Source organism: Thalia democratica, chromosome 7 (assembly GCF_965202585.1).
Source record: "Thalia democratica chromosome 7, ktThaDemo2.hap1.1, whole genome shotgun sequence".
Taxonomy (NCBI): domain Eukaryota; kingdom Metazoa; phylum Chordata; class Thaliacea; order Salpida; family Salpidae; genus Thalia; species Thalia democratica.
This window is the reverse complement of record NC_139171.1, coordinates 52,184,984-52,201,344: the sequence shown is the minus strand read 5'-3', so window position 1 is coordinate 52,201,344 and position 16,361 is coordinate 52,184,984. Positions and strand designations below refer to the sequence as shown.

The following is a 16,361-nucleotide window of genomic DNA, read 5'->3' as shown; positions in this document are numbered from 1 at the left end:
AAAACGTTATTTATAAACTTAGTAAAATAATCATAGCTTTAAAGATGCGTCAGTAGATGACTATAATCAAAACTTTTAAATTAATCATTAAAACAGTTCTTACTTATGTTAGTTCTTTTTATATTTTGAGAACTAATTTTTTTGTATCAATTAGCTTTGTATTTAGTACTTTTCCTTTTAAAACTTGATATATTTTTATAACCAATAATGTGGCTTAGTAAGATTGTTTATTATTATTTAATATTACTTATTGCATTATTTATAAGCAGGGTGTGATATATATAGGTTTTCTTAGTACGTGAAGTTTAACTTCTTAAAAGTTTTTATATCAAAGCAAAAAATAAAATAAAATGTTATATTTAATTAGTTGCTTCAATAAATGAATTAATATATTATGTGACTATTACATAATTTATATACAGCAGTTTTACTATGTAAAAAATTACAGTCATGAAACTTGCACAAACTTATAATATAAACTATGGGTTTTACTAACATTTTCTAAAACGAAGTCATATGCTCAACGACTTAGTATTTTTAGAATGACTTTTTTTTAGATGATTAAAATGTAAAAAAACACATTTTATAACCAACTAAAAAGATTGATTATAAAAAATATATAAGTGAAAAAAGAACGCAGACACTGATAAAAAAGTTTCTGTTCATGATTTTTTTTTAAACAAGCAATAAAACTGTCATCTGTATACATATTTTTAACTCAATATTTGTTTGCATTAAAATAGAAAAAAGCCTTCAAAGTTTTACCGAATTGACAAAATTGTTTGATTTTAAGTAACTTGAGCAGTAGACTGTGCAGTAAGCATGGTTATTTGTGTAAGGCCTATTGTTGTAAACACGTGTACTTTCAAAATTAAGCTTTTTAGGCGAACACTTTTTACTTTTACTTAACAATTTAAATTCTTAAAACACCTTAAAACATTTTATAAAAATCAAACAAGCAGCAACTGAGTTTTGTGGCTAAGTAGTTGTCATTATTTTTTACTTTTTTTGTTAGTTTATTTAACTAATCAATATAAAAGTAATCATATTGGTTATAGAATAAATTTTTGTTCAAAACTAAAAAAAATTCTAGTACTCATTAAAACTAAATACTTAATCCCAACAAAGCTAATCGAAAACTAATAAAGTAAAAGTTAGAAAAAATTGTGAAATGAAACAAATGTCATGCTTGTGAGTAAGTTTGGATGAGACTAGAGTTTTTTGTTGTAAACAAATTAGTTTCTTGTAATCTTTTCTAAAGTTTTAAATTTTTATTTATGGTAAACCGTAAAAGTTTATTTTTTAAATCGAGCGCAAAACACTTAGCTTAGAAACAAGTTTATCATTTAGACATTTACTACAAAAAACTTAGTAGTTTAAGTACAAATGTTTAAATAACATACTTCACAATTATATCTTATTACGTTTGCATCTTAAAAATGACTTGTTTCAACTGTATTATGAATAAGTGAAAATAAAGAATAAAGTATAAAAAACTTATGTTTATAATTTCTTCTAATAACTATAAGTCTATAATTTTATAGAATAAACTAAAGGAAAAAGAAAAACCAAAATTATACTTAGGTACAAAACTAAACTATTGTAAATGATACATTTTTAGTTTGTAATACAATCAAAAACACTTTAAATAATAAAGTTTGATCAAAATACCTAATGAAAACAAATAAATATTATTAAAGTAGTTGTTTGAATTAAAAATTGCTTTAAAAACCAAGTAGTTGTTTCTAAAAAACTTTTAAGTAAAATTGGAAAATAACTCATATAAAACTTCTCTCAAATAATATAAAATTATGATTAAAAATTATAAAATACCATATATGTTACTTTTTTTTGTATTCTAAAACCAACTTCACTTCTAAATTCATTAAAAAATCGTTGCACGGTTTTAAAAACATGAAAAAGCTGAGTTTATGATTTTAAATTTTTGTTTACTAGTTACAAAACTTTGGGCAAAGAAACATCAATTGAAGAAGAATTTTGACATAATTTTGTACTTAAAATAAAAGCTCAGCCAAAAAAAAATGTAGTTTTAGTTTTTTTTCAATACTGAAGTTACACGTAAAAAAATAAAGTGTGTGATGTCATTATGATATGTTGAAAATTTCTAATTAAAGTTTTTCATGATTGAAATGTTTCAGCAGGTAATGTTGTAGTCGATTGTGAAATTCTGACTCCATTGGTACATACAGCAGTTGTTGGATATTGTCTCGTTACTGGTTAAAATTAAAAGTATTTTGTTATTCAGTTTTTTTTTTCTTATATAATTTGCTGAACTTAAAACATTTTATTACTTAAATAATTCAAGTGAAAATTGCTAAAATACAAGTTGTAAAGATTTTTGACCCTTTATTTTCTATTGAATACAAACTAGTTTATGATATATTTGGTTCTGTACACATTTTTAAACACAGCTAAAGGAATATTAAAAGATAAAAGTTATAAAACAACTGCGCTTAATTTTGCTTAGTAAAACTATCTAATGAGATGGTATTGTTTATGTACGTTTAGAAATAGAGTTTTAGTAAACCATTTTGTCTTTCTATATAAGCTTTTTTAAAAGCAGAGACTTCGCATGTAATAAACAAGTATCTCAAAGTATATAGGTATTATGGAAATCAAATTTATTTTATTTGAGCATGGTAAAAAATAATAATAATTTAAAGTAAGCACTTTACAGAGCTAAATTTTCAATATTTTTTGCTAAACATAAACTGTTTATTTTAAACATGATATTTTTAAAACAAACTTCAATGCTTAATAAGCTTTCTTTAAATTTAAGACTCTTCCATGTATAATTGGAAAGAAATACTAAACTGATGTAATTTTATAAAAACTAAGCTTACAACTACAAAAATTAAAACATTTTACAATAAGGTTTTAATACTTAAAGTACCTCAAAACAGTAGTGTTGAAATAAGGATTACAACACTCATACAAACGATCTTCGCTAAACTTCCATTGAGTTACGTTTTCTAGTTGCAGTAAGTTTTCGCAGTTTATAGGTCTTGGAACGTACAAAAACCCTATATTTGGAGAAATAATTTATTAAGTAGTAATTTGAGACATGATTCATTTAAAAAATTTTTTATTAAGCAAACAAATAAAATTGATTTCAGCTAACACTATTTAATTACTTTAGTTAGCAACTAATTTTGAAATTAAATTTTGAGTAAGTAAACAGTTACAGGTTTCATCAGAAAATATTATACTAATACTTATTAACACAGTTAAGCAAATTAATTAAAGATAGATTAACAGTTTATAATTACATAATTATAAATAAATTAATTGGTTATTTATCTAAGATAAGCAAACGTATAAATATAAAAATAAAACAAACAACAAACAGAATAACTTATAAAGATTATATTTATAAACGTACTGTTGCTTGCATAAATTAGGTTTAAAAGTTTTTATAAATAAAGATTCTAAAACACTTAGATGATAATCATTACGTGCTTCACTTATAATTGGAAAATAACTATCATTATAATTCTTGGCGCAATCAGAATTTTTTAATAAGTGTTCGGCAATTGCCGATGACCTATTAGATGGTTTTTTCAAACCCGTGTCCATCCAACTTCTAAGTGATTTTGCAACAAGTTGATCTCTCCTAACATGGCATCTCTGGGACGTTCTGCTGATATACACACTATCACAGTGGCAAACATTTAAAACTCATATATAAAAGTAGTCTAAGTTTGAAAAACCATCCTTATAAATTCATAAGGCTTAGTCTACTTTTTTTTTTTAATTGTACGACTTAATATATTCAAATTAAATATTAAGTATTAAAAAACTTAATTCAAAAAATATATAACGAATCAAACCGGCAATACAAGCATTCAAAATGCTTACGAATATTCCAGCTATCAGAGCCCGTAGGACATTTCTCACTATAACTTCTTTACGTTTTGGAGCCAAAATACCTGTGAGGTAACCTTAATTTCTTATATTTATAAAATCAGTATTTATTTATCACCAAACATTTTAAATAAACATCTATTTAGTACTAGTTTATACTAAGCACGGTTTTTCTTTGATAAATCTGGTTCATTAGCATAACCGCTTTTAAAACATTAATTTTAACTATTATTCAAATAAAATAATATCAGAAAAATATAAAAATATAAACAGATTGCGTTTTAAAACATCAATACTGACTAAATCCTGCAACCATATTTCCGAGAGAACCAAAGTTGGCGAAACCGCACAAAGCGTACGTCAGTATTGCTTCCGTTCTTTCGCCCACCCACAAAAGTTCCCCTGTCGTGCTGTTTACTTTAGGGAAAGTCCCTGAATCGCGAGCTTTTGTCATGTCAGACAGCTCTTTGTAGGCGATGAACTCATTGAGAAATATTTTTGTGCCGATCAACTCAGCTGCCTGTTATAATGTATACAAAGTATTGCAGCACACACAGCTTAACAATGGATACATAACAAAAAACGAACATTTCAATATTTATATCTTACTCTATAATATATACATGACAGACTTTTTTTTATAGGTTTTAAGTGCTTCGTAATAATTTACTCGATATATTTAAAGTTTTATAACTGAATTAATCTTTACTCAGCCCATTTGTAAGGCTTTTGGGTACTTTGTTCTAAATCGAAGATAAAAAAAATAGATTAGTTGTTTCATGTAGCTTATTGACACGATCATCAGCTATTTGAAAAATAAGAAACACTCAAATGAACACTACAGGAGTGAACAAGTTACACAAAAAAAAATATTTAAAATTAGTTTAAACTTTGGTTACGGTGTATTAGTGCATAATTCTAACTTCGCTCGAAATTAACATTTAACAACTATAAAACCTCAAAAAAAATGACTATAGAAATTATAATAATAACAAATTAAACAGTAATCTTTTTTTATTTTCATAGCTCCGTTGAAGTGTGTTAACCAGTTAACACACAGAAGTATGTGTTAGTGTAATAAAAAAAGACAACTGTTTGAATTTGTTATTATTATCTATTCCAGTGAACTTGTTTCGCTCGGATCGTTGTTAACAAACGCTTAAAGTTATATTTTTGAATAGTTGTGAAAATTATACAAACTAATATAAATGTATTATGGCATTTTTCTTTTGTGTAGTTTGTTTACTCCTTTTGCACAGTACATTTGAGTCTTTATTTCTAATTCGAACAGCTGATGATTGCAGCAATAAGATACATAAAATAATTGTTTGTTCTGTTCAATTTTTCATTTTAGATAAAGTATATATATTTCTTATATAAGTTAACCAAATTTTTATAACACATGCGGTAGTCAAGCTTTTTAAAACAAGTTTTTGTTCTCATTAATAAGGTAATAAAGTATGAGCTGAGTAAATTTTTTTAAAGTAATTACTTTTAAGAAAAAAACAAAAGCTGTTTATAATTTCATTGTAGCTTATAATACTAAATTCAAATGAAATTATATGTGAAGTTCTTTTTAATACCAAGTAAATGACTAACCTTAAAACAATCAACAGAATCGATTCCCATAATAAATGTAACTGGGTAGAACACATAAGAAGATATCAGCTGAAAAACAAAAATTTAAAGTAAGAAGATAACTATAAAGTTATATTTTAACTTAATTGCAGCAATACATAGCTTTATTTCGTTTGACGTTTAATACTTAACTTTTAGTTAAAACATTTGTCATATATTTACACGAAAATGTCTTTTACTTAAAACAATACTTATAAGTACAGAATTTTGTAATTTAAAACAAATTAAAAGCTCTAAAATTACTCTATGACTTGTTTCAATAACAACCAAGTATAATTAAAAGAAGGTGGAACTCTGGTTTTGTTTATTATGTTTAAGCAATTGTTGCTCTAGTATAAAAAAAAACTTACAACTTTTAAGAACCTTTTAATGAATACAACTATCTGAAAACTGTAAGTTAATGCTATATCAATTAAGACTAGTGCTGTGGAAACGTTGTTTTTTATTTCAAACTTAATACTTTTGTACTGTTTTTTAGTGCTTGATTGTAAAATAAAAAACACGCTTGTCAATTTTATATTATACCTAACAAAATTCCATGTTAAAAAATCAAGTGTTGCTATTGTTCTAATAAATTATTAACTCTTACAGTGCTAATGAAGCTAATTTTTTATAGTAATAATTTACCATCATAGAAATTTAAGATTGGTTAAAAAATATAATAATTTACTTGAAAACTTAGCTGTGGAAAACCCATAAGACTTCCAAACCAGCTGAGCATTGCGTTAATTGCAGCAACGATGCTAATGACTGCAATGATTGACGCTCCGATGCACAATACCAAAGGAATTGCAGTTTGTACGCCGCTCATAGCTGCTGATATCACATTGAACTCCTTACCACTGGTGTCAAAAAGTGATTATATTGTCAACTAATTGAAATGAGGTTGATCAAAATAACTATCGTATAAAACAAATACTAAATAAAATTGGCTATATTCCAGATTGTGTGGAATTCACATACATTCCACTAATCAGGTGTTAACTTCTGTTTTCCCAAACGTGAAAACTAAGGTATTTAAATGTTTTAATTAACAGTTTTTAAAAACTTACACAGCTAAACTGTTACAAAACACCAGCTCCAAATTATTTTACTGAATATAATTCCTTAGTTTAATTAACTGGTTTTAAATTCTTAACTGTTTCAACTTAAAACTACGTTTACTTTTTTTTGCTAAAACCTAAAAAGAAGCATTACTTTTAACTTTAAGAATTTAATATCAAAAATAACTATAACAGCTTTTAGACAGTATATGTAACAGTTTATGTAACTAGCAGAGTAGTTTTATACTTTTGTTTAGTTTTTATTAAAATATTATCAGTATAAAATATTAGAACAAACGTTTCAATTGGTATAAGCTAATAAATCAGTTCAATAAATAATCAACAAAAATATCAAAAAAAAATGACTGATGTAATCGGTCGGGTTTTAAAACAGTCTTAAGACAATACACCGGTTTGTAAAGATAACATCAGAAATTTGTCATAAATAATTTTTTATTGTAATAATATCAAACATCAAACCTTATCTTTTTGCTCTTTATGTCTTTCCAGTGGGCGTATTTCGATTTTTTAGTTTCTGGAAACTGAAGTTTTGAAAGAAACAGGCCGCAAGGAGCCGCCATAATACACGCTGTTATCAAATAGGGGGCTTCTATCTTAAGAAAAAATTGGTTTAAACTATGTTATAAAAGTATTACGGGAAAATTGCAGTAGTATTTTAAAACTGGTTGTATAAGCTGAAAACCATTTAAATAACTTAATTTGTGGTTAAGCATTTTTAAATATTTATTTAAAAAAATTTTATTTAATAATTTTAAGTTAAATTTAAACAATATTGTTTTTATAAAAACAAATAAAGTACGATGAAAGAAACATAAGTCTTTATTTTTACAAGGTTTAATGGTTATTTTATACGCTCGAAAAAGTGTTTCTTTTGACTTTTAAAATATTTTGTTTAAAGGTTATGCTAAAAATTAGACACATTGATAGATTGTATATGAACTTAGGTTGTTTTAATTTTTTTACTTACTCCGAATCCAAGTAACGCTCCTAAGACAGTTCCTGCAATCGATCCAAACCCGCAAACCATCATGGAAAATATTTCCGAACTTGTCAATTCGTTTATGAAAGGAAGAACCAGCAATGGAGACTCCGTCAGTCCAATAAAAATGTTTCCTGATATTTGGTATATACTATTATTAATATTACTTTCTGTAAGTACTATAGTATTTTTGTATTTTTAATTTTCTACTCTATTTTAACCAACAGGTAACGTTTGACGTTAATACAAGCTTAAACTTGATTCAAAATTTTACAAAAATCTAAACACGTGAAATAAGGAATAATTTGTTCAAGAAAAAGCCTGAAAATAAATTTTAAAACTATGACAAATTTTAAATGCCGCAATTAAATATTTCAAATCAAACCGGCTGCCACCATTGATTCTGTGGCAGATGTTTTCATAAGAACTTGCATGACCCTAGCCACGTGCATAATTATCCACTGCATCGCACCGTAATGATACAAAACCGAAATCACCGCGCTCAAATATATCACTATTGGCAAGGCCTGTTGAAATGTAAATGTTTTTGTAATTTCAGCATTTTATAAATGTATTTTTTATAGTAAGATTTTTAAAAGGAAAACTTTTTTATTATGTTCAATACTGCTAACAAAAGCATGTTACCTTTTGTACATGTTTATATACATTTTGGTAATGGGTTGCCAACAAACTCTTTTAGATAGTAATACTAAATAGTTTTTATGATAAATTAATAATCTGTTTGTGATTAACTATGTTATTTACTTTTCCTTAATAACAAAAAGTTCAAATGTTTTGGCAAACATGTTTTAAAAGTATACTTAGAAAGTACTACAAAGTTAAGCATATTTTAAATTGCTTCTCAAGCATACATCTACTAAATTAATTTTTTGATCAACTCTTTTAAATATTACTTTTAATTTGTAATAGTAGTAAGTTGTTCAAACGCAGTAAAAAGTTGAAACTTTCTTAATTTTATTACTATTATTTTTTTTTATTTATGTTTTATGTTTATACATTTTCTATAAGTTTTAAAATTATGTATATCAAGCATTTCTTTGTTAACCTTTACTTAACTTTATATATGATCCTATACTATAATAAACAAAACTTATGCGACTTTAAAACTTAAAAGTTTTTATATTACACTTAAGTCAAACTTTAAATTCTAACAAAACTGCGTATTTTATTTTCTACAAAGAAATAAAATATACCAAAAGTTTATTTTACCTTGAAAGCAAAAAAGTGTTCTCTGAAACCGTCTCCAAACAAGAAAGCGGCTCCGTGATCAACAAAATTAATAAAACTTGTCACTAATTCACCAAGCCAGCTAAACGCTTGAAACCCGAAATCGGTTCGTAGTATCAACAAACCGAAACTTATTTGCAACAAGCTGCCAAACACAACTGTTCTCCAGTTTACCTACAAGTTTTTACTAAATAACAAGAAATTACTACTTTATTTAACAAAAAAAAGTTTGCCAATTATATATTTTACAACACCTTTGTCGGGTGTTTTGAAGTGACAAAGAATAAGAACAGAATGGCGAAATATCCAAGTAGTGAAATGAGGTTTTTCGGTTTACCGGCTGTATCCACTACGATCCAAGTTACGAATAATATCAACATCGATGCGTAGAAAGCCCTGTATAGAACATAATGGTCAAAAACTTTAAATTAAAATAAATAAATTCAAATGAACAAAGCACTAAAAACTAAAGTTGTTATTAAGCATTCAAAGCCCTGACCACAATGACCTGAATGCTTAATAACAATTTTAGTTTTTAGTGGTTTGATTTAAAATTAAAGTTTTAATTTGTTTCTTTAAGTTTTATCTAACTTTATTTATACTATAATTCAAATTTAACCATTACAAACATTCTATAAATATATATTATGCCAAGTTTCAATAGATTAAATTACTTAAAGCTATTGATTAGATTATTAATTCTGTAATTAATGTTTGTTGTTTTACTTCTTTTCATTCACAATAAATTATTTATTGTTCTTCAGAAAATTGTAAAAAGTAATTTTAAATTAAAGTGACTTAGTACTTTTTTCCAAGCATAAAGAATAAATTATTTAGTTTTTAGTGTAAAATAAATGACTTGTTTTAAGTTAATGTATTAGAACATATTATTGTGTGGTAATTATTGGATTTTTTTTGAATTTCTAGCAACGACTAAATATTTTGAATCAGTATTTCTTGATCTTAATGTGAGTTGCTTTGAATTATGATTTTTTATTTTGTATTGTATTTTACTTTACTTTACCTAATTTAGACTTAATAAAAACATATATTATGTAGTTTTATAACAGTCGGATTTAATATTGTATTGTATCTGTTATTAACCATTAATCTACTATAATCTATAGTATTTATTTTTATCTTTAATAAACACAAATATATACCTACTTTAGCTTCTATTTTTTCCATTCTTTATTTATTTTTTCACAGAGCCCCATTGAAGTGTCTTAACCCGTTAACATACAGAAAAATGTCTTAGTGTAATAAAGAAAGAATACTGTTTTAATTTGTTATTATATAATCCAGCGAACTTGTTTAGCTAAGATATTTATTAGCAAACGCTTAAATTAATACTTTGAAAGGTTTAATATATGTTATAGTTTTTAAATTACAAGTAACAATATTTTTCAATTATTAAAATCGTGTAAAGTAGTTCAAACTTTTTGATATTTACTTTTTTTCATTATACTACTCAATTTGTGAACTTAGTAACAAACTCACCACTTCAGGTATGGAGAAAACTTTTTAAACTTCCCAGCAGCAGGTTCGGTAACCTTACTAATTTTACCACCACACTTTTTTCCAACCAACTTACTGACAACGCCCAATGAAACTAAAATCACAACTACGAGCAACGGCAGTGCCTCAGAAACGCTTCTGATCAGAGCTAGTATCGTATAAACTAGCAGACCTGAAAAACAAACTACCAAATGCTAAATACATTATAAAGGTATTTAAAAAACTGTCTTACTTACCAATGGCAGCTGCAAACTTCAAAACTCGTCCCAATGTTTTATTGTTTTTGGTAATTGCGGTTTTTAGTTTGTCTAAAACATTTACTACGCATCTGAAATAAAGGCGGTCAAAATAAATTATAAATAAATAATAATAAATAAAATAAATTAACACTTGTGTGTGCAGTACGACAAAGCTTTCAAGTTAATGTGAATCTCAAAATGTTTTATTTCTATTTTTTACTCATGTTTGCAGACATTACCGTACTTTTAAAAACTTTAAAGAAGGATTTTAAAACAGTAGAAGCATACTTTATGCAATCTAATTCATCAATGTCTAGATCTTCAAGTTCCGACTCATCAAACTGACTGGAGCTGTCTTCAGTTTTATTCAACTCATTTTCTGTTTTTGAGTTTTCTCTTTTATTTACTTCAATTTCTTCTAATTCAATTGCAATGACTTCATCTTCCTTTTTCTGTGAAAAATTTTGTACAGGACTTTTAAATTTAGATATTTTAAACACATAGGTTTAGTAAATTAAAATAAGATTTAATATTTACTTACTAAAGTTCAGGAATACTTTTCAGAAATCGTCTGATTCCAAATTTTCATTTACTTCATTTACAAGTTATTTCATTATAATTGCAGTTTTTATATTTTTATATCAGAAGAAAAATATTCTTTATTTTTAAGTTTTTAATGTTTAATAGAGCTTAAATTAGAGGTTTTCCCACTAAAAAACAAAACCAAACAACTGATAAAGTTACTGCTCCATTTGTTAGTTTAAAAAATTGATAACCATTTTATCTTATTTTCATATTTTTTAATATTTTTTAAGTTTAAGGAAAACTAAAATATTAACTAATTCTTTTTTCTTTTTTTTTTAATTGTTGGTAATACTACTTTTTTTTGTGGTTTGAAATATATTTTTTCTAAGATTTTTTAAAACTTTAAATAAGGTTAAATTATTATTGCTTGTTTCTCAGTGTTCTATAAAAAGATAAAAAAAGTGTAAACAGTCTTTTCTAAACCTAAATGATAATTATATACAAACTACGCACAGAGGTTAAGACAATCAATTATATAAAAAAATAATTTTTTACACCAAAATACTAGGCTAATCTTTTTAAGTGTAAATCAAATTTAACCTATGTTTATTTCTAAACAATTCAAGAGTTTATTTCTCTTTTAAATATGGTTTTATATACTTTATACATGAACTTTTTACATTTTAATGTATGCTGTTCTATTTATTTTCCACGATCGTTTTAACGTTTGAATATTTGTGAATGTTTGTTAAGTTCATCCCTTTTGTTTCATATTTTACGACAGAAAGTTGTTAAAAATAACAGAAAATATAAAAAGTTTTTAAATGTACTGCATTAGTATTAGACTTTTGAATTTTAATCACGAAAATTGCTATGCTAAGAGCTACTAAAAACTACTTGTATACCCTAAATACGTCAAACATAAACACAATTTCTAAAAGAAAACTTAAGTTTTGGAACTTTTGAAAAAGTATTTTGAAGAGCAATATTGTTTTTTTTTTGTATAGATAAACTTTGTTTTAGTTCACAAACTTTCTTATTACTTGGTTCTCCTAGATACAAACTTTTTATAAACAACGTGTTTTTTTGTTGTTTTAGAAGCAGTTTAGCCATGCGTAAATCTTATATAGGTCAAAACTTTTTACTATTCAAAGGTTAATTATTTTTGTATAAATCAAACAAACTTTTTCATTTGAGCTTTTTCCATTTAGAAGTTTTTCACCTTCACGACTTTTTTCACTCATGTTCTTAGTTAGTATGTTTTTAAGAACTGCTAGAACTTTTAAAAAATATATGAAAAAATTTACCATATATCTTAAAATAAATTAATAGTTTTTCACAAATAGGTTTTTGTAAAAAAAACGAAATAAAAACATTTGATAGTAACTTAATCTGACATACTTAATATATTCTTTTATACGGTATTTCTTTTAAAGCTTTAATAATCTAATAGATATTATAATAATAAGATAAATCTAATAGATACAGATTTCTATATTTTATCAGAAGTACAAGTAGTTCTATTAGTGTAAGTTAAATTCACTTATTTTATCAAGTCATTCTATCTTAACTACAAACTGTTTTTAGCCAAACAAAAAAACTGTCTACAAACATAGAAAATAATTGAAATAGTTAAATGAATCACAATAATAGTTTAGAATAAAACTTAAACTATTTTAGTTTCACTTTAATCAACATAAACTTAAACTCCTTTGTTTCATATATGTTATCTCTTTTTGTGCTATTTGTTATCATTTTCAATCAAAAAACTAAAGTTCATAAAGTTTAAGGTTAAACAATAAAACTTTTTTATACTCTACAACTATTTTACCTAGCTAGCTTATTTTTTACTGTTTATAATTTTCTTATACACAGCTTTTAAACAAAAACTATTTCATTATACTTTTATTTAAATAGATTATTTTTAAAATAATGTGAAAACTAACTTTTCCACAAAATGATTTTTTTACTTTTTAAAGCTTTCAAACAATTTGACTGTTAACAAAAATAAGTTCAATTTTCTTTTTTTATACAAACACACCTACGATCACAACAACTTGTGATGCTGGTTGTGTTGCTTTCGAAATTCTAACTTGCTTTTATAAGGAAACTTACTATACTACCGCAAAAATTTTACTACGAAATCGTTTGCCGCGACCGCTAATCAGCATTTTTCTCAAGTGTGCACAAATTAAAAACATTTGCTACAGAAAGTTGATTGTGTAACTTTTTAACTAACACATTTATCCTACAGTTGGTATTTTACTTGAATTCTAGTATTACTTTAACGTTTTTAACAGCTCAAAACCAAACTTAAATATTTTTGTATCAATAACTTAATTTACTTGAAAATACACCAGAAAAAAGAAAATACTTTCAAAAAATAGTTAGACTCAAATTACCAAAAGTATATCTGCAATATTTTTTATTGAAAAATTATAGGACTTCCTTTCGAAATAGAAATATAACAAAAAACCTTAAACCTTATTTTCAAAAACATCTTACACTGAATAGTAAACAAAATTACGAAAAAGCAAGCGTTTATAAGCTTGTTCATAGTTAAAATGTTAAATCATTAAACATTTACTTTTTTTGGCTTAGAATGTTTCAAAACAATTTGATAAAACAATATATCTTCTCTACAAAAGTTTTAGCCTACAAGCAACAACCTAGAGAAAAAACTAGCAAAAATAAATATAAAAAAAGGTGTCTTCTATCAAACTTGGCGTTATATCATTTTCGCGTAAACAAAATCACAAGTGTTTAATTTTAATCTGAGTTATTCGACAGGTCGGTCGAGCAAAACTGTTTTGTACGTCTGGCGCAAGTGTGGAAAACAATAGAATTTCGATACGCTTTAGTTAGTTATACAACTTTGGTATACAAACGTGCAGCTTCAGTTATTATTTGCATGCAGCTTTTACAATTTAAAAATATGTATTTAACAAATTTTATATAGCAACTTGATGAATTTTTTTAAATTTAGTAAAGTTGTTGAAAATGCATTAATGTTTTTAAAAGTCTCATAAGAAGTTAAGTCTTATTGTGTTTACAAGGTAAGTATTCTGCAAGGTGTAAAAACTTTTTTTTTCTACAAGATTTTGTTAGCAACTACGAAAACAATATAATATTTAACAAGTATACGTAACAAATCTATTAACTTGTCAAAGAAAAAACTATCTAAGCTTCTTTTATGCATTAGATGTTTAAAAAAATTTTTAGCTTAATGTTTTTATGCCAAAAAATTATGTTTATATAATTTTTTATAACAAATTAAGGCTTTTCTAATGTTATAACAATAAAAACAGTATGTGAGTTTCCTCGTTAAAAATCAAACCTCTGTAGTTGTAAAATTGCTCAATTAAGTTTGTAATAAACTTAAATTTAAAAAAAATTGAAAAAACAGTTTTCTTAATCAAGTTGTGCAACTTTCGTAATTGTAAACTTTTTTTATAATTTATACATGTTTTTTAAATATAGTTTAAAAAATTTCATAAAACTTCATCATTTTTGACGTAGTTTTTCAAATATTTGAAAATTAATTTTACTCGATAACAAAAAGATAATATATAAATATTAATATAATATATAAATATTTGATATTTGAAATAATAGTTATATTTAATATTTTTTTATTACGATTATTCAAGTTCTCTTCAGGGGTCGCACAAAAAACCAGTCAGAACAAGCCCCTGGTAAATTTCAATTGTAGATTCGATAACTTTCAAATTTTACATGCTTATCAAAATGAATTTATTGCAGAGTTATCAAATATGCAATAAATGGTTAATTGAACTAACTACAACTGATACAAATAGAGATTGAGAGATATTCTAAATAATGAATTATTATAAACACAACCAAATTACTTATTGAAATACAAAAAAAAAGATTTTTTTAAACTGAAATTCTTATTCATAAAACTGGACTTTACTTAACTTTTATACGATAGTGAAATTTTCCTAAATTTATTTAATTTTGAAAATAAGACTAAATTTTTGGAAAATATTCCTGAAATTCAGTCTTCCATTCACATATGTACGTAGTACGTAAATGTATTTTTCTTAAACTATTTACACTATAAAGATACCTAAAATTTATGTAAGGTTTTCTTTATTTTTAACCTTACATAAAAAATCAAGTACATATGTATTTATTACTGAACTTTTAAACAAAGGTTTTAAACTATGGTCAAGGCAAAACATAAGACTTATAAAACAACAAAGTAATAAAACATACGTAAATAAATAACTACAAATGGCAAATGCAATGTGGTTCATTGTCAACATTGCCAACAACATAATCAAAACACAAAAGGAGCCGATAATCGGGGTCGTAATCAATATTGGGCGTGCCAAGACCCGCCAAATACCCAATAGTCACGGGAGCTCCGTCGCTGTGGCGGTCCGTAACATTTTCGACAAAATCAAAATATTCTCCATCTTCGTAGTCCGAATAATCCAACCGAATGTTCACTAGGTTTGCGGGGACGGTCAAGGACACGATGTGTTGCCAGAAACATCTCACCGTTGCTATTTGGGTGTTTACGTCATAGTAGTGTTCCACGTCATCGTAAGTAAAATACTGCACACTTTCAATATGTCGGGTTGACCGAAAGAGGTAATGGCGTTGGCCGACTCGTATTCTCCTGCGAGCTTGATCGTTCATTGTTTTCAAGATAAACGGTATGCTAGAAAAATGGTTAGTTTTAACTTCAGCAGAATTGGTTGCAGAATTGAAGTTTAACGTAGCTTTAAAAAATAAACTGTTAACAGTAAGCTATGTTTAAACACAAGTAAAACGTTGAACTGTTTTAAGTTTTTAAAAATATATTTTATGTACTTTAAGTAAAAATATTTAAAAAAGTTTAATATAATTGTAAAACTGTAAGAAAATGTTATGTTTTCTTTGTACCAAAAAAGAAACTAGCAACGTTTTGTATTTGTTAAAATTTCAATTTTTAATTATGTGAAATGTTCTATGAATTTAAATATACTAAACATTAAAAATAGCGAACTTAAAATTAAAAGTTTGAGTTTTGTTCGTGTTTAAATATTACAGTAAGCTAACTTAGGAATTAACAGTACTTAATAATTTATTTTAAAATCTTAGTTGTAACTTCGATATGAAAAACATTTTGTTTTTACTTTTTTGTCTTGAATTAATGTAAAAATTTTGTTGAATAAACAGCAGTACGTAATCTTAATTTTTACATTTATTAAGTTTATAAAAAAGTCTTTAAACAAAGTTTGTTATTCAAAATTA

At 25.5% G+C, this 16,361-nt stretch overlaps 1 protein-coding gene across 2 annotated transcripts; it reads right to left on the bottom strand.

The window, feature by feature from the left end:
• Window positions 1-1,837: 1,837 nt before the first annotated feature.
• LOC145840413 (solute carrier family 28 member 3-like) lies at window positions 1,838-12,407 on the bottom strand. Of its 2 annotated transcripts, XM_082947668.1 has the most exons (15): window positions 12,281-12,407; window positions 10,860-11,023; window positions 10,569-10,660; window positions 10,315-10,504; window positions 9,069-9,210; window positions 8,797-8,988; window positions 7,952-8,093; window positions 7,555-7,700; window positions 7,047-7,180; window positions 6,194-6,365; window positions 5,485-5,553; window positions 4,186-4,405; window positions 3,852-3,950; window positions 2,915-3,044; window positions 1,838-2,234 (listed from the first exon to the last, which is right to left on the bottom strand). In XM_082947668.1, the coding sequence occupies exons 1-15, from the start codon at window positions 12,404-12,406 to the stop codon at window positions 2,156-2,158; spliced, it is 2,097 nt and encodes a 698-aa protein (XP_082803794.1). In that variant the 5' UTR covers window position 12,407; the 3' UTR covers window positions 1,838-2,155. The 2 variants fall into 2 exon arrangements, with proteins under 2 accessions (XP_082803794.1, XP_082803795.1); XM_082947669.1 differs by lacking the exons at window positions 1,838-2,234; window positions 2,915-3,044 and adding an exon at window positions 3,306-3,658.
• Window positions 12,408-16,361: the final 3,954 nt, after the last annotated feature.